Source organism: Chiloscyllium punctatum, chromosome 14 (genome assembly GCF_047496795.1).
Source record: "Chiloscyllium punctatum isolate Juve2018m chromosome 14, sChiPun1.3, whole genome shotgun sequence".
Taxonomy (NCBI): Eukaryota; Metazoa; Chordata; class Chondrichthyes; order Orectolobiformes; family Hemiscylliidae; genus Chiloscyllium; species Chiloscyllium punctatum.
This window is the reverse complement of record NC_092752.1, coordinates 15,023,007-15,041,924: the sequence shown is the minus strand read 5'-3', so window position 1 is coordinate 15,041,924 and position 18,918 is coordinate 15,023,007. Positions and strand designations below refer to the sequence as shown.

The following is an 18,918-nucleotide window of genomic DNA, read 5'->3' as shown; positions in this document are numbered from 1 at the left end:
CAATTATCTCATTCCCTTTTCAAGGAGGGTCACTGGACCCAAAACATTAACACTGCTCTGTCTCCACACAGGCTGCCAGACCTGCTGAGTTTCTCAAGAATTCCCGATGGTTGATTCAGATTTCCAACATCCCCAGTGTTTTGCTTTTATTTAAACAATTTAATTCCTTAATTGGTTGATTCTTGATTTTTAGCTAATCTCCCCCAAACTCCACTGACAAATAAAATTGGTCGAAGAACGTTTTCCTGTTGCCTCGATGATTTTTTTTCTCCTAACTTCCTCAGAGGCGTGACCTGCAGATTTGTCGTTACGTCCTGGAGAGTTGGCAATGCTAACTGGATTGCAGCTTGAAGTCAGCCACTGTCCTTCCTTACCTGGCTGCTGCACCATTTCAGATTAACTGACAAAGATGGAGGCCACAGGTTCGGGTTGACCGTCTCGAACCTAAGCTTGTCTGAAATGAGATAAATCATAAACCGGTTCCAGTGACCTTGTCTAGAATCTTAGAATGGCCACAGTTCAGAAGAAGGAAGCCACTGGCCAATTGCGTTCATGCCAGCCCGTTCCAATTATTTTCCTTATCACGGCCACCGAACAACATTTTCCCTTTTGAAATAGGATCCAATTCCCTTTTGAAAGCCACGGTGGGACTTGTCATAACCACCACTACACTCTCGGGCAGTATTGTATAGACACTAACTACGTGGGGCGGCACGGTCGCTCAGTGGTTAGCAGTGCTGCCTCTCAGCAGCAGGGAACCAGGTTCGATTCCTGCCTCAGGTGACAGTCTGTATGGAGTTTTCACATTCTCCCCATGTCTGCATGGGTTTCCTCCCACAATCCAAAGATGTGCAGGCCAGGTGAACTGGCCATGCTAAATTGCCCATTATGTTAGGTGCTTTGGCAGGGGTAAATATAGGGTAGAGGAATGGGTCTGGGTGGGTTACTCTTCAGAGGGTTGGTGTGGACTTGTTCGGCCGAAAGGCTTGTTTCCATACTGTAGGGAATCTAATCTAAAAATATTAAGAGTAAAAAAATTGTTCCTTTTATCATCTACGGTTCGAATATCAATCAATTTAAATCTACCAATTCTGATTGTTGGTCCTTCTGCCAATCAGAATATTTATTTTTGAAAAAAATCTCCAAATGTGTAACTTATAAACAGGACATTTGAGTAAAAATAAACTGAGCAATTGCTTGGGGGTTGTGGGGGGTTCTGCTTGACTTGAATATTTTGCAGAATAAGAACCATCTTCTAAAGCAAAATGCACTTTAACTTGCACCTTTACACCTTTGATGAAAGCAGTGAAAAGCAAAGATATGTACCATGAAACAAGGACTAGCCACTAGCCTCAGCTGTCTTTACACACTCCTTGGCTTTGCATTCTGCTGTTTAACCCCTCATATTCTGAATTGATTTTGACCTCAAATATCCAGGGAAAAGAATTGCAAGCCAATATAAGTAAAACTCCCAGAAAAGCAGTGTAAAAGTACGTTAGAGTCGAGAATGTGGTGCTGCAAAAGCACAGCAGGTTAGGCAGCATCTCAGGAGCAGGAGAATTGACGTTTCAGGCAAATGCCCTTCATCAGTAAAAGCAAATTACTCAGGCAGGAATTAAATCTCTCATATTCTGAGTAAAGGCTGTGGATGTGCATTGGGTCCAGAATAACAGATTAAAACTATTGCAAAAAGTACCATTTGCAACCAGTCAAACAAGTGAGGATACATCAAAAGCTTGGCAGGCAGCCAAGAACTAATAAGAGAGAGAGAAAAAAATCTTGCCAAGTCATTGTACAAAGTGGACAACCTACAAGGCAACATTAACAGGATTGTCTTTCCATAAGTCTCTGGAACAGACTAGAATCAATTAGTTCACAGCAGTGACTGACCTTGAGATTCATCTCAGAACCAGGCAAGAAATCACAGGAGAGGATACACGCATGCACACTAAAGCTCCTTTAGCAAGAGAATAAATATTGATTATTCCAAACAAATCATATAAATATAGACTGCCTTCCTGATTTATCTCCAGCTAGTGTTTCGGACTAAATTCAAATGCAGCTTGTGATGAAATAGGGAATATGATTTTTAAATGGGTCGCACCTTATTCATGGAAGGGTCAGAAAACAAATTAACAAAGATGTTCTTCTAAAACATCAGAGTTTGCAGCAATCAGTCTGCAGGCTAAGTATTTTTGGAATACATGGTAAAAATCAGAGGAACCATGAGCAAGGGCTCACAAGGTTATTAAAACATGCTAACAGCAGTCCAGCTACAGTCCCATAATGTTGTTAAACACAAAGAACAGGGTTCTGTCAATGAGGGCCAGTGACTGAAAGAGTTATTTCCCACTGCACTGTTTTCAGATAGCTGTTATTTTAGGGGTGACTTAGCACAAGTTCCTTTACGAAAGTCAAAGTCTGTATTTGTAGGGATTTGTTGACAACAAGTCTACACCTAAGTAAACACACCCCTTACCCTGAATGAAATATTGAAGAGCATGTAAAATAGATTCTTTGTGCTGTTGATTATGTGATAAAGTCAAAAGGATTCCATCTTTTTCAAACTCATTTCTCTGGAGAACAAATTCAAAACATTCAGACTAAACAGCTTTCTCAACGAAACACACGATTTTTTTCTTAAAATATTAAAGTAGCCGATTACAAAAGGCTATAGATTTTGCCTCCCCCCAACCCCTCCCCAAGAACCAGAAGGAAAAGAATATGTTACTTACTAAACGCCGGTGCGATAATGAGGTTTGTATCTGTCATTTGGGGAAGGGTGACAGGCGCTGGTTCTGTCACTTCACGACTTTTGGTGATGACAGGGTCGGGGGAGAAAGATTCAAGCACGACAGAGAAGGGTAGGGAGGAAGGAGGTGAGGTTGGGGGCTGAGATGGGGGGCTTGTGTAGGGAGTGGAAGGGAGCACCAAAGGTTCATCAGGATCGTTCACTGTCTGGATCAAATCAGATATCGGAAAAGTGGAGGTAAAGGCGGTTGATGGCGGCCATTCGGCCATTGTTGCTTGTTCAGTAGAGATTACAGGACCCTGCCCTATGCGCTTGGGATCAAGGTGCGTCAGAGATTCGTACTCAAATATCTTGTCCACAAAAACCCACTTGAGGCCAGCAATGCAAAGACCCAGGCTCACCAGACAGGCCATGATGGGTATGATGCAGATCTTCTCAGAGTTTAAGCAAGTTCGCACGCGTTCCACCTCCATGCAGATGCAGCAGGTAGCAATGAGGCCGCTCAGCCCCAGCGCCCCGTTCTGGCCCGCCTGGGTCGCCGAGGAAGCGTCCTCCGCCGTGTCTTCGGTCGACGGGGTCGGGCAGGGCGGGTGGGAGGGCTCCAGAGAATTCTCACTGCCTTCCTCGGACATCCTCCCGGCACATGGACGGTGCCTCGTCCGCTGCGTGCGAGCCTCCAGAGGAACAGTGGGCAAGTGAGAGAGAAGCAAGGGGCTCCAGGCATCAAGTGGTCAGCGACAGGGAGCCCATCACCAACATCCTCTTGGTTGGGGGGGGGGGGGGGGGGGGGGGTGAGGGGGTGAACGTTGGGTTGAGCAGCTCTGCACCCCCTGTCTCTCCAGTGAATGCTCAAGTCATCTCTGGCTTCAGCAGCTCAGGCTGCCATTTATTTTTAGATTGAAAGTCGCTCCTGATCTCTCTCTCTCTCACACCTGGGGAGGAGGGGGTAAAATTAAGGACCCCACCCACACACCCCTTCATGAAAAACAAACGTGAGGCAGGAGCATCCTGTTGTTCTCACTGTAGCTGTTCAGCTGGCTTACAGAGTCATTAATAAGTAGCAGCAGGTGCCCACAGCTCTATGCACACTGAGACAGCGGTGTCATTAGCTGGGTGGGTGGGGGGGAGGGAGGGAGAGGGAAGGGGGGAGGGTGGTGCAGAGACAGGGAGAGGACAAACAGAACTTCCTCCTCTTTCATCTGCACACAGATATAGAAACACACACACACACACAGGGGGGTGGTGGGTCTTAGAGAAATCAGAACACACACACGCACCATTCAGAACTGCACAGACAGCCCTGCAACTTCCTCCTTGATCCAATTAGCGAGGAATGAACCATCCCATGCGAGAGAGGCAGGCAGCAGTGCAAGCCTCCTGCTTCATCCCCTCCCCAGCTCCTGTAGACGAGTCAGCGACTGATTATGCTAATGCACGGGAGCGAGTGATGGGGCCGGAGCGAGCAGACGTCTGCCGCTCTCAGCGGAATGGGATTTCCTCCAAGTCATTTTCACTTCATGAGCTCCCACAGATCGCGGGTGGCGTGCCCGACACCCAGCTCCATCTCAGATGACTAACAAGGGAGGCGAGGATGGCCCAAAGTGGGCTGAACGCGGGCTGATGAAAATAACTTGAGATATTTCACACGGTTAACCTGGACTTAAGGAGTTTCGGTGTGTCTGAGTTAAGTTTGATGGGGAATGTTTACCAGAAACCCAGGTGTTAGATACATACATACGGTGGGAGTAGATAGGGAGGGATACGCTCTCAATCCACTCCAGGTATCAGAAAGTGTCCTCCTCCAAATTAGCCTGCTGGTGATATTATAGACAAAAAAAATTTACAGAAGGAAAGACAATTACTTCTTGGGTAGTGAATGCTGTTTGATGAGCTACAGCTGGGGAAAAGAGAAAGAGAGAGAGAGACAGTGAAAGCATTTTAAAAACAGGACACATGCATCTTTAAAAATGAGTGCTAATGGACTGCCACAAGGATGTTTCCAGCAAGACTTATCAATACAGTTGTGATAGTAGATCACACAGATTCCAGCGTCCAATGTTGGGGGCAGTGAGCTGAGGGAACGGAGTTGTACGCATAGCCTATAAATAGAGCAGCAATTTGCCACATGGATACCCTAACCCTCTCCTCCCTGCGCCAAATTAATAAAATAATCAAGTGTTTCCCGTCCATTCGAGATGGATTGGTGCTCAGGAGCTGACGGGAAAAGTAGGTCAAAGAGACTGACTCCTGTGCATTACCCTTCTTTACCCTTCAGAAGAACACTTCCTGACAGAGACTGAGGAGTTGGGGCGGGATTCAATTTAAAACGTATAAAAGGTACACCAGGAGAAACCACAAGAGTCAATGTGCACACCACACATTGCAAGCTCCGTAGAATTACGAAGGGTCAGTGCACTGTGTTAAAAACAGGTCTTGTGCAGAATGTTAGCATCTTATGCAAAGCAAAGCTTCCCTTGTCATCAAAAACATTGAGATGTGTTACATTACCAAAAGACAAATCTAGGAGCCAACACCACTGAGCAAGTTCAAATCCCAATTTGCGGATTTTAATTCAAACTTTAAAAATTAAAGCAATCAGAATTTTTTTTAAAAATCAAAATTGTTACAATTTTTAATTACTTTTTTGTTTCCTTTTTGTAAGTGAAAGCTAAAACTGCCCCTTGGAATAGCATTACAGAATGGTTCCAGCACAAATTTGGCTCCTTGTGTCATGGCTGGTCCTCAGAAGGAGCAATTAATCTAAGTCCCTGACATTTCCTCATAAACCTGTATTTTTTTTTCATTTTTCAGGTAAATTCCCTTTCGACATCCTCGATTTACCCTGCCTCCAACTAGCTCATAGGCAGTACATTCCAGATCCAAACTGTACACTGCATTAAAAAAAGTCTCCTCCCTTAGGCTAAGTAATCTTTTAGCCATCCTTACCCAGCCTGACCCTGTTGTATCTCTGACCCCACACCAATGCAGCTACAAACTGACTTTTCAAAGGAATCAGAAAACCACTCAATTACATCAAACTACAACCAGTGGGTAAAAAAGGCTGCCCACCATTGCCTTTTTGAGGTGGTGAGGATTCGACAACAGATTTTACCTGGTCAATAATGCGTGCATTTGAGAATTAATATTTTAAACAATCAGGTTGGAAAATGTTCATCTCTGTGAGTTTTTAGAACAAATATGACTGCAAAACCAACACAGAAATCTTCAGTTGCACAAACCTAGACATTTGCAGTCTCTGGAATATAACTCTTTGATTGATATGTGGAAGACTTGATTTTAAAAGGGATAATTTTGGTAAGGGTGTTAAGGGAGCACACATTTTCTTTTGAAAGTGTCACATAATGGAGCTTCATTGTCAGTGCAGAGAATTCCTAATGTGCTATTTCAGATAAAAAAGTTTAAATTTGACTCCAAAAAGTAAAACTCTGGAATGTGTCATTTGGAAATAGGTTCTAAACTGCCACATGCTGTTTTACCAGCGTTTACTTATATCTTGATGCTGCATTCAGATGGGTACCAAATAGTGGATGCCCTGACATTGCACTTGTAAAGGAAAATAGTGTCATTGATATGATGTAACCCCATTGCACTGAAACGGGTACGAGAAAATGTGCACCCATTATTGCTAGCTCTCCTTCTCTGGTTCACTGCTCAGCTTGCCATCCCAATAGTTGTATCCCTTGCTTCTGAGTAACTCCTTGCTGCCTAGCTTGCCAATTCACTGAGGGGAGCAGGGCAGCGAGTGAGTCAAGGCTTTTAAAATTCACCTCAGGGGCACCAAGCTGCAATACGAAGCAAAACTTTAAGTGTGAAGCTATTCCAATGTCCTGCGGCCATCATGGCTGTAAAACCACAGGCACTGTGACTGCATGGATGCCTCTGGCAATTTCTTTCTAAAATAAGTAAGTCATGGTATTTGGGAATCACTGGCTGGGTCAGCATCATTGCCTTACTGTAGTTACCATTGAGAAGGTGGTGGTGAACTGCCTTCTTGGATTGCTGGAGTCCATCTCATATAGGTTGACCCACAAAGCCATTAGCAAGGGAGTTCCAAGATTTTGACCCAGCAACAGCGGAGGAACGGCAATATATTTCCATGTCAGGATGGTGAAGTACTCAGCGGGAACTTACAGGGGGTGGTAGTCCAATGTATCTACTGCCCTTGTCCTTCTAGATGGTAGTGGTCAAACATTTGGAAGGTGCTGTCCAAGGACCTTTGGTGAATTTTTGCAATGTATCGTATTGGAGGTTATGCATTTCTACTACTGAGCATTGGCAGTGGAGGGTGTGGATGTTTGTGGGTGTGGTGTGAATCAAGCAGACTGCTTTGACTTCAACAGTGTTAGCTTCTTGAGTCAAAAACAGAAATTGTTGCAAAAACTCAACAGATCTGGCAGCATCTGTGAGAGAAAGCAGAGTTAACATTTCTGTTCCAGGTATCCTTCTTTAGAACTGAATTTTTTCAGCAATTTCTATTTTTATTGCTAATTTACAGCAACCGCAGTTCGTAGGTTTCATTGTTTAGCTACTTGAGTGTTGGATCTGCACTCATTCAGGCAAGTGGGGAATGTTCCACCACAACCCTGACTTGTGCCCTTGTGGATAATAGACAGGCTTTAGGGAAAACGGAGGGGGGTTACTCACTCAGCATTCTGACTTGTTCTCGTAGCCACTGTGTTGACATGGCTAGTTCAGCTCAGTTTCTGGTCAACGGCAGCCCCCAGGATGTTGAAAGTGAGAGATACAGCAATGATAATGCCACTGAATGTCAAGGGGTAATGGTTGAAGTTCGTCATTTGAGATGGTCATTGGTGCCATACAAGGGCTAGACAATGTTACTTGCCACTTGTCACCCTGAACCTGGATGTTGTGGCAAATGAAGCTGAACATTTTACAATCATTAACAAACATCCCCACTTCTGACTAACAATAGAGGGAGGGTCAATGATGAAGCAGTTGAAAATGATTGGGCCTAGGATACTATCCTGAGGAACCCCTGCAGAGATGTCCTGGAACTGTGTTGTTGCAGTGGGAATAAATGCAGTTGCTGCTATATCACTATTCATTCCTCATTGGGACATAACCTTTATTTCTTTACTCCAGCTGTTACCACTCTCTTTGGCTTTTGAACCACCACATCTTTTAGTAGTTAATCTCTCCAGCCCTCCAACCTATTAGGGACCTCCCCTCTTGTTCTTTTGTCCTCTGTCCTCTCCCCAATTCCACTACACAAAAATAAATGTTATGTTTCAAAATTTCATTGACTTGAAAGATGAACTCTTTTTCTCTCTGCAGATGTTGCCTGACCTGCTGAGTTTTCCAGCATTTGTGTTTTTGATACCAGCCTTCCTTATGGGTTGACAAGTTGCCAATTAACTTGAGGTTGTGTGTGGTTTCTGGGAACCACAAGGTAACTGCAGAAGTACATCTTTTCTAACAAGACCAGGGCTAAAATAACTGGTAGACGCATAGCTCAGTGTTCCAGAGGGAAGTGACTGGGTGCATTTGTGTTGTATTTTGTACTTATTTGCTCATGGCATAAGATTGGGTCAACTTTTATTGGCCATCCCTAATAACCCCAAAGATGGAGGTGGTGAGGTGCCTCCAAGAACCGCTGCAGTCCTTTATGGTGCTGTTGTGAAGGAAGGACTTTAATCCAGCAACATTGCTGGAACAGTGATATCATTCCAAGTGGGAACGGTGTGTGGGGCTTGGAAAGGAATTTGCAGGTGATAGTGTTCCCATGTATCTCCTGTCCTTGTCCTTTCAGACAGTAGTTGTCTTGGGTATCAAGGTACATTCGTAGAGGCCTTAGGGAGTTGTTGCAGTGTATCTTGTGGGTGCGTTCACACCGCTACCATTGGGTTTCAATGGTAAACTAAGCGAATATTGAAGGGGGCTGTATTGGGTGCCAATTGAGTGGGCTGCTTTGTCTGGATGCAGTCAACCTTTGAGTGTTGCTGGAACCACATGCACATGGCTGCGTACATCTTTGTTCAATAATTTAATATTGGCACTCCTAAAGCGATAGGCTTGATTGGGCATAGCTACCCACAGTGAGGTCACTCTATTCCTTTACTCTAAATTCCAAGGCTCATTTCTGACACCCAGAGGAACAAGAATACCCCAGGTAAGAGGAAAAGTTTGAGAGGAGTTACCCTGGATATCAGGTGTTAGCAGGATAGTGGAGTAATCAGATCAGCTATGATCTTATTGAATGGGGGAGAAGGCTGAAGGCTTGAGAGACCTAATCTGGTTTGTCATGCATATTTTCACACTGAGTATGCTGTACACCTTACAAAATAGTAACTATGACCTCGATTCTCTGCTGGGGCTTTGAGGTAAGGCATAGGATGGCCACTGGGCCTGCCAACATCCACCCTGACCAAAATCTCCTCCATTCACCCCTTATCCGAGCAGCTGCAGATATCAGACTTTGGAGTCAACATCGCTCATTTCCTAGTGTTGGCAACATGCAACACAGGTCAAGCAGGCTTCCTGGGTTTTGTCATGTCTCAGTGGTTAACCGAGCAAAGGGACAGGAGGGAATGGGTCTGTGAATCTGCTGTAGAGTACATTTACCTTCCATCGGAATGCTTTGGGAACCACTCACTGGTACAACTCTTCCACCTGGCATTGCAGTTAACTTGGATGAAGAGGTAAGATCAAGACGCTCCTGACGTTAATTAGAAACTGGGCTATTCTTCATCTCCTCCCATGCATCTGGTCAGATGCACATTGATGGAAGAGAAAATCTCCCCAATAGGTTTGTAGACAATGGCTAATCCACCCCGAAGCTTAGACAGTGATGGTTACAAAATGTAAAACTATCAATCATTACATTAATTAAACTGGCTTGAGTGGAATGCTCAGTGGAAAAAGATATGCAAAGGAAGTTCTGACATTTGTACAGCCCATTGTGGAACATCAACTCATTACAGAGGAACCTCGATTATCCAAACACCTCGGGTGGTGAGTATCTTGTTCAGATAATCGAATGTTCAGATAATTGAATGCTAACACAGTTTAGCCAAGCATTGGGACCTTACGATCTTGTCTGGATAATCTGAAATTTGGATATCGAATGCTGGTTAATTGAGGTTCCTCTGTAATTGGCACAACATCGCAACAACAAAAATCTTTAACAAGCTTCTCCTTCATAAGAGCGTGCATTCATAAAAACAAAATCCACATCCTTCAAACCTAATTTTGTTTTGGAGCCAACTAAATACTTTTTAAGTGTCTTTACTGTTGTAATATAGGGAATTGCAACTTGAGTACAAATAACTAATTACATTTATGCAATGTTTTTGACAATAATTAAACTTACCGAGGCACTTTCATGGGAAGATTATAGAACAAAATATGATACTTGGCCACAGAAGGAAATATTAGGTAAAATGAGTGAAAGCTCAATCACTGAAATAGATATTAAAGAGTGTCTTCTGGACAGGGCAGAGAGGTGGAGGAAGGGAATTCCAGAGCTTGCACCAAGGCAGATGAAGGCACAGCCAGCGATGCTAGAGCAATTAAAGTGAGGGATGCTGAAGAGGCCAAAATTAATACAAGAATATCTCTAAGAATACAACAGGATTCTGGGTAATCCAAGATGGAGGACAGGAAAAATTTCTGGCTGTAAGAGCTGCTCCTTTTTTTTGAGGTATTTTAGGTGTTAGAGGTGATTTCCTCGAATTCCAGGAGCAGCAATTACTGTTTTATATGCTGTTGCATTGTTTTGGAACTTTGGAAAAAAAAGTCAAAACAACAGCAGTTTAAAAGGGAGCAGAGCAGACAAAGGAAGCACATGGTGAGGACACTGCAGGAGAGAGAGAGAAAACGAAAACAAAAAGAAAAAGAAAAAGAAAAAGAAAGAACCTGCACAGTTACCACCTTTGCTGTTTGAATTCGTGTATTGCTGGACATCGGAGTGCATCTGGGAAAATTAACAAACGGTGAAATTCACAACTAATCTTGGAGGAACTGTTGGGTGAAGTTCACAGCACAGAATCAGATAAGTTAATTGTTGTTTTAAGTCTGTCCAAGAGAAAGGCTGCAGTAGTGAGTATAGTGGATTCTTTCTTGATTATATGTTTTTGGAGCTAAGTCTCTTGATTAAACTTAAAATATAAGCCATAGCTATTAATTTAACCTGGGGCAGTGTTTGTAGAGGAATAAGATGGTGTTATTTTCTGGGTCTGTAGATTGTGAAGGAGCAAAAATGGCAAACAGTGATATGTACTTCTTGTCAGAAGTGGGAGTTTAAAGAGAGTTTAAGGGTTACTGCAGATTATATCTGCCATAAATGCTGTTGGATGCGAATCTTATCAGATTGAGTGGATCGGTTGGAGAGACAGATAGAAGAGATGAGGAATTTGCAACAGGAACAGTATGTGATGGATGGCAGTTATAGGAAGGAGGGAAAGTCTCAGATACAGTCACATAGATGGGTTAACTCCAGGAAGGGTGAGAGAGGTCGGCACCAAGGGCAGGAGTCTTTTGTGGATATACCCATTTCAAACAGATATGCTGTTTTAGAAAATGCAGGGGGTAATGGATTCTCAGGGGAACGTAGCACAAACAGCCAAGTTTCTGGTATTGAGACTGGCTCTAATGCAATGAAGGGTACGTCAGCTTCCAAGAGATCAATTGTGTTAGGAGATTCTGTAGTCAGAGGTACAAACAGACATTTCTGTGGCCAGCAGAGAAAAAGCAGAATAGTGTGTTTCCCTGGTGCCAGGATCAAGGATGTCTCAGAGAGGGTGCAGAATGTTCTCACTGGGGAGAGGGGCCAGCGAGAGGTCATTGACAACATTGGAACCAATGACATTGGAAGGGAAAAGGTTGAGATTCTGAAGGGAGATTACAGAGAGTTAGGCAGAAATTTAAAAAGGAGGTCCTCAAGAGTAGTAATACCTGGATTATTCCTGGTGCTACGAGCTAGTGAGGGCAGGAATAGGAGGATAGAGCAGATGAATGCATGGCTGAGGAGCTGGTTTTGGGAGAAGGATTCGCATTTTTGGATCATTGGAATCTCTTTTGGGGTGGAAGTGACCTGTACAGGAAAGATGGATTGCACCTAAATTGGAAAGGGACTAATATACTGGCAGGGAAATTTGCTAGAACTGCTTGGGAGGATTTAAACTTGTAAGGTGGAGGGGTGGGACCAGGGAGATAGTGAGGAAAGAGATCAATCTGAGACAGGTACAGCTGAGAACAGAAGTGAGTCAAACAGTCAGGGACAAGGTAGGACTAATAAATTAAACAGCATTTATTTCAATGCAAGGGGCCTAACAGGGAAGGCAGATGAACTCAAGGCATGGTTAGGAACATGGGACTGGGATATCATAGCAATTACGGAAACATGGCTCAGAGATGGGCAGGACTGGCAACTTAATGTTCCAGGATAGAAAGGGAGGCAAGAGAGGAGGGGGAGTGGCATTTTTTATAAATGATAACATTACAGCTGTGTTGAGGGAGGATATTCCCGGAAATACATCCAGGGAAGTTATTTGGGTGGAACTGAGAAATAAGAAAGGGATGATCACCTTATTGGGATTGTATTATAGACCCCCCAATAGTCAGAGGGAAATTGAGAAACAAACTTGTAAGGAGATCTCAGCTATCTGTAAGAATAATAGGATAGTTATGGTCGGGGATTTTAACTTTCCAAACATCGACTGGGACTGCCATAGTGTTAAGGATTTAGATGGAGAGGAATTTGTTAAGTGTGTACAAGACAATTTTCTGATTCAGTATGTACATGTACCTACTAGAGAAGGTGCAAAACTTGACCTACTCTTGGGAAATAAGGTAGGACAGGTGACTGAGGTGTCAGTGGGGAAGCAATTTGGGGCCAGCAACCATAATTCTATTTGTTTTAAAATAGTGATGGAAAAGGATAGACCAGATCTAAAAGTTGGAGTCCTAAATTGGAGAAAGGCCAATTTTGATGGTATTAGGCAAGAACTTTCGAAAACTGATTGGAGGCAGATGTTCGCAGGTAAAGGGATGGCTGGAAAATGGGAAGCCTTCAGAAATAAGATAACAAGAATCCAGAGAAAGTATACTCCTGTCAGGGTGAAAGGGAAGGCTGGTAGATATAGGGAATGCTGGATGACTAAAGAAATTGAGGGGTTGGTTAAGAAAAAGAAGGAAACATATGTCAGGTATAGACAGGATAGATCGAGTGAATCCTTACAAGAGTATAAAGAAAGTAGGAGTATACTTAAGACGGAAACCAGGAGGGCAAAACAGGGACATGAGATAGCTTTGGCAAATAGAATTAAGGAGAATCCAAAGGGGTTTTATAAATATATTAAGGACAAAAGGGTAACTAGGTATAGAATAGGGCCCCTCAAAGATCAGCAAGGTGGCCTTTGTGTGGAGCCACAGAAAATGGGGGAGATACTAAATGAATATTTTGCATCAGTATTTACTGTGGAAAAGGATATGGAAGATATAGACTGTAGGGAAATAGATGGTGACATCTTGCAAAATGTCCATATTACAGAGGAGGAAGTGATGGATGTCTTGAAACAGGTATAGGTGGATAAATCCCCAGGACCTGATCAGGTGTACCCGAGAACTCTGTGGGAAGCTAGAGAAATGATTGTGGGCCTCTTGCTGAGATATTTGTATCATCGATAGTCACAGGTGAGGTGCCGGAAGACTGGAGTTTGGCAAACGTGGTGCCACTGTTTAAGAGGGGCAGTAAAGACAAGCCAGGGAACTATAGACCGATGAGCCTGACCTTGGTGGTGGGCAAGTTGTTGGAGGGAATCTTGAGGGACAGAATGTACATGTATTTGGAAAGGCAAGGACTGATTCGGGATAGTCAACATGGCTTTGTGTGGGGGAAATCATGTCTCACAAACTTGATGGAGTTTTTTGAAGAAGTAACAAAGAAGATTGATGAGGGCAGAGCAGTAGATGTGATCTATATGGACTTCAGTAAGTCGTTTGACAAGGTTCCCCATGGGAGACTGATTAGCAAGGTTAGATCTCATGGAATACAGGGAGAACTAGCCATTTGGATACAGAACTGGCTCAAAGGTAGAAGATAGAGGGTGGTGGTGAAGGTTGTTTTTCAGACTGGAGGCCTGTGACCAGTGGAGTGCCACAAGGATCGGTGCTGGGTCCTCTACTTTTTGTCATTTACATAAATGATTTGGATGCAAGCATAAGAGGTACAGTTAGTAAGTTTGCAGATGACTCCAAAATTGAAGATGTCGTGGACAGCGAAGAGGATTACCTCAGATTACAACAGGTTCTGGACCAATGCACTGAGAAATGGCAGATGGTGTTTAATTCAGATAAATGCGAGGTGCTGCATTTTGGGAAAGCAAATCTTAGCAGGACTTATACACTTAATGGTAAGGTCCTAGGGAGTGTTGCTAAACAAAGAGACCTTGGAGTACAGGTTCATAGCTCCTTGAAAGTAGAGTCGCAGGTAGATAGGATAGTGAAGAAGGCATTTGGTATGCTTTCCTTTATTGGTCAGAGTATTGAGTACAGGAGTTGGGAGGTCATGTTGCAGCTGTACAGGATATTGGTTAGGCCACTGTTGGAATATTGCATGCAATTCTGGTCTTCTTCCTATAGGAAAGATGTTGTGAAACTTGAAAGGGTTCAGAAAAGATTTACAAGGATGTTGCCAGGGTTGGAGGATATGAGATGCAGGGAGAGGCTGAACAGGCTGGGGCTGTTTTCCCTGGAGCGTCGGAGGCTGAGGGGTGACCTTATAGAGGTTTACAAAATTATGAGGGGCATGGATAGGATAAATAGGCAAAGTCTTTTCCCTGGGGCTGGGGAGTCCAGAATTAGAGGGCATAGGTTTAGGGTGAGAGGGGAAAGATATAAAACAGACCTAAGGGGCAACGTTTTCACACAGAGGGTGGTACGTGTATGGAATGAGCTGCCAGAGGAAGTGGTGGAGGCTGGTACAATTGCAACATTTAAGAGGCATTTGGTTGGGTATATGCATAGGAAGGGTTTGGAGCGATATGGGCCGGGTGCTGGCAGGTGGGACTAGATTGGGTTGGGATGTCTGGTCTCTTTCCATGCTGTACATCTCTATGACTCTATGACTCTATCCAATTCACATTGGCAACTCTTGGCATCCATGAGGTGGCCTGGTGCCTTGCCTTCAGAGGGTGACTGGCAGAGCCAGTCCTTTACCACTGATTCAGTTTTTGGCGGCTACATCAAAGCAGGTGGTGGCTGCAAGAACCATCTCCCTCCGACCATCCTGTCTGGATCTGATGCTTTCCCCCAAAGCCCCAGCAGAGAGTCTGGGGTCAGTCAGCTTCTGACAGTCTTTAAATTGAAATGCGGCTGCTTTAGCCCCCAGCATTGTAGGCTGTGAGACAGGGCCTCCCTGGTTGTGTCTTATCACTTATTACTGCACAGCTGGAGCTAACAGTGCACATCAGTCAAGGTCTTTTAGAGAAAACTTTTAAAAACTGTGTCGAATGAGCTGCATATTTCTTATGGGATGCCAAGTCAAAATGATGACTATTATCTTTGATATTCTGCAAAATTCAGACTAGAAAGGAAACGGGAAGGGAAAACAAACAATCTCATCCAGAACCGCAATTGTTCCACGGAGAATTGTAAAAAGGAAAATGTCTTCTGGTAGATACTATGACTATGCTATGTATATTCTAAATGTGTCAGCTTGAGTCAGTAGGCAGGACTCTGCCTTCTGAATTCACGCCCCGCACCAATGGTGTGCACTCGCAATTCAAGCCAATACTTCCACCCTCCAACAACTGCATGCTGTACAGTCAGAGGAATCATCTTTCAGGAGGTGACAGAAATTTGAGGCCTGTTCTGAACAATGTCAAACATCCCACTGTTGAGGAGGAAGAATACTCTCTGTTCAACACTTGTCGCTGGACAATACCACAGAAAAACTGAGATTGTTCATCACATTGCTGCTTTTGGGATCTTTCTGTGTGTAAATCGGGTATCACATTTTATAAGAATTTTGCAATAATGATTCATTGGTAATAAATCGCGGTGTGGACTTTGAGGACCTGCAGGGGGAACTGTATAAATGCATTTATTTCTGCTCTGACTTTCACTGGACTACCAGCAATAAATGCATTTATTCCTGCTGACTTTTACTGGGCTATTAGCATAGGCTTTGTCTAACTTTTCAATAAGTACAACAATTCCCATTATCACTTTACGTTTCAGTGATTTTAATCCATCTGTTCAGACACACTTTAACCCATCTCCAAGGACATGTTGGGATTGAACGCTGGCTTCTGGATTCTTAGGCATTAAGTACTTTTCAAATATTTTCTAAGCAATCCATTCAAGAGTAGGTGAGACTTGAAAGTCTGTCTCCTGGCCCAGAGGTAGGAACACTACCACTGCATCTCAAGAATCACTTCAGCCTTTTTAAAGATATGAGATGGTGACTTTATGGGAATTGCCTATCAGCACAGTTTTGCTTGCCAATTCTATAATGAGCACAGCTTAAATCATTTTAATCGGTTAATGAATGAACAAATCAATCAATTAATTGATGGAGTAATCTGAAAGGAGCAGCAAAGACAATCTTTACATATTGCTGACAACTGTCATTGTTTTGACAAGGGTTCATCATTCCTGTAGATATATCGTGTGCCTCCAAATCTCACTAAATGAAGCTATTCACTTCAGCACCTTTGGAGGTAAAGCCTACACTGTCTCCTTGGTAGTAACAATAAAGGTGTGGGTAGGCAATTACGCCCCCCTTCCATACCAATTGGGCAAAATGTCAGGGGGGGGGGGAGGGGGGGCAGGGCAGACCATCTCCAGCTGTTCATGGATGTTTCCTTGTAAAGGTATCTGGACTACCACATCATCCGTGTCAATAAAGAAGCCAACAAAGAGCCACCATTATAAACCAAAAGCATCAGCTGTCAACATTTATCTGCAGCAGTATAACACCAACAACTCATTACTATACAGTACCATTTGGGAATTAAATTGAGGATTTTGAGAACAAGGACCGAAACATTCAGCCCCTCGAATTGACATCATTCAATGACACAGTGGCTGACCTCTTTCTTAATTCCAGCTACCTAGCAAGACCTGGCCCCAGGGGAATTGTGGGAATGCTGTGTTAACATGTACAGCGCACAAGCCAAGGGCAAAGGTCAAATGCAACCTACTGAGCAATAAAAAAAAACCAAAATACTGTGAATGGTGGAAATCTGAAACAAACACAGAGAAAGCTGGAGAACCTCAGCAGGTCTGGCAGCATCTGTGGAGAGAGATACAGAGTGAACATTTCAAGTGCAATATGATTCATCTTCAGAACAGAACTTCTCAAGCAACAATACCTTCAGTCAAACAAATCTTAACACTGTTCCACCTTTCCACTCCATACTAACTTGCCCTTTGTTAATGGGCTGTTCTATACCCCCCTCATTGAGAAATTTGCATCTTTGTAGTCCTCCCAGCAGTGAATAAAAGATGAAGCAGGATCCTAATCACAGACAATTACTCCTGGCAGCTGTTTTCAAACTGAAAAGATGTGGCATAAATCACTCTTTAAATGTATAGTTAAGAGGAGCCATATGTATTATTTATAATGAAAATCTATAACATGTTGCAGCATTGCTTAGGGAAGCAGCTCTGAATACAGCTATTGGCTGCAGAAAGTTTGCCAGTCCATTAAGAAATGAGCTTTTAATCCTGCACACAAAGCTCCCTCAGCAATAGCATTTATTAACAGAAAAGCCTGCAGCCTTCGAGACAGACCCGAACGCAATAGAAGCAAATTAGCCACAGTTGAAATTCAGTTCAAATTGAGTGGCCTTCTGCTGCCTTTTTGCTCCTGACTGATCACTGCCTGTGGCCACCACTTATCTGGCAGGGGACATTGAATCCTGACATACTATCGGGTCCACACAAGAGTGGGGGTTGGGGGGTAAAAGCCATCCACTAGTGCAGGGTGCCCGCTCTCATTGCCAGTAAGAACACAAACACTGTCATTCAAAGGACCCTCTGAGCCAATGTGACACGAGCTACATGTCAACTCTCACACGCGAATCAGAACAAAAAGAGATGCATGATTCTTTCTGCATCTAATTCGTCCAGTTCATAAATTAGTAGCTGATCAAAAAAAAAGGATATTCTCCACAATAGGCAAACAAATAGGCTGCCAATTCTCCCCCCGGGGAGTATTGACCCTAACGTTAACCTTCATCTTGGGGGTTGTGTCTTCCCCATGATCACCAAGTAAATTTTTTTTAGGTAGGTCTTTATTTTTTAGAACATGCCGAACAAAAGCTCACATTTATTTAGCCCCTTTAACACAGCAAATTATCTCAAGGTGCTTCATGGAACACTCAGTTAATCTCTGATGCCTCGTCACAAATGGAGCTACCCATACAGTGATAGTCATAGTAATCTACAGAACTGAGACAGGCCTTTTGGCCCAATCTGTCCATGCCTCCCAGTGTAAGGAGAAGTGACCAAAAGCTTGTTCAAATCTGTAGGCTAAAGGAGTGAAAATAAGAGGGAGAGACACAGAAAAAGCTGAAGGAGGGAATTCCAGAACCTCCTCTGGACAATTGAGAGCGCAGCCAGCATTTAGGTTAGATTAGATTCCCTACAGTGTGGAAACAGGCCCTTCGGCCCAACCAGTCCAGACTGAACCTCCAAACAGTAACCCACCTAGACCCATTTCCATCTGACTAATTCACCTAACACCATGGGCAATTTAGCATGGCCAATTCACCTATTCTGCACATCTTTGGATTGTGGGAGGAAACCTGAGCACCTAGGGGAAACCCACACAGACACAGGGAGAATGTGCAAACTCCACACAGACAGTCGCCTGAGGCTAGAATCGAACCTGGGACCCTGGTGCTGTGATTTATTTCAAAGGAAGGAAGGAAGTTGAAATTGGGACAGTGGAAAGATCTCAGAGGGGTTGGAGGAGGTTTCAAAATAGGGAGTTGGCTGTACATCACTGTTGACCTTTAAGATTTTCATGGTTGAGGAGTCAGCTGTCATTCACTGTCTAGGCCACTTATTGGAGGATAGCAACACCCAAGGAACTTTGCTCCATGAATGACTTGGCATTGGAGAAGCAGGTATAACTGCTTGGGTTTATTAGAGTCATAGAGGTTTAGAGCACAGCA

At 43.6% G+C, this 18,918-nt stretch overlaps 1 protein-coding gene across 6 annotated transcripts in view; it reads right to left on the bottom strand.

Annotated features, from left to right (window-relative positions):
* The window catches only part of nrg1 (neuregulin 1), an 828,914-nt gene that overhangs the window by 121,014 nt on the left and 688,982 nt on the right, over positions 1 to 18,918 (bottom strand). For 3 of the 6 annotated variants that reach the window (XM_072583927.1, XM_072583926.1, XM_072583928.1), the window contains exon 1: positions 2,736 to 3,868. The exons of the other annotated variants lie outside the window; for them this stretch is intronic. In XM_072583927.1, coding sequence (XP_072440028.1) covers positions 2,736 to 3,384 — 649 coding nt within the window. In that variant the 5' untranslated portion in view covers positions 3,385 to 3,868. Of the gene's footprint in view, positions 1 to 2,735; positions 3,869 to 18,918 lie in introns of those variants that run through there. 6 annotated transcript variants of the gene reach the window in all.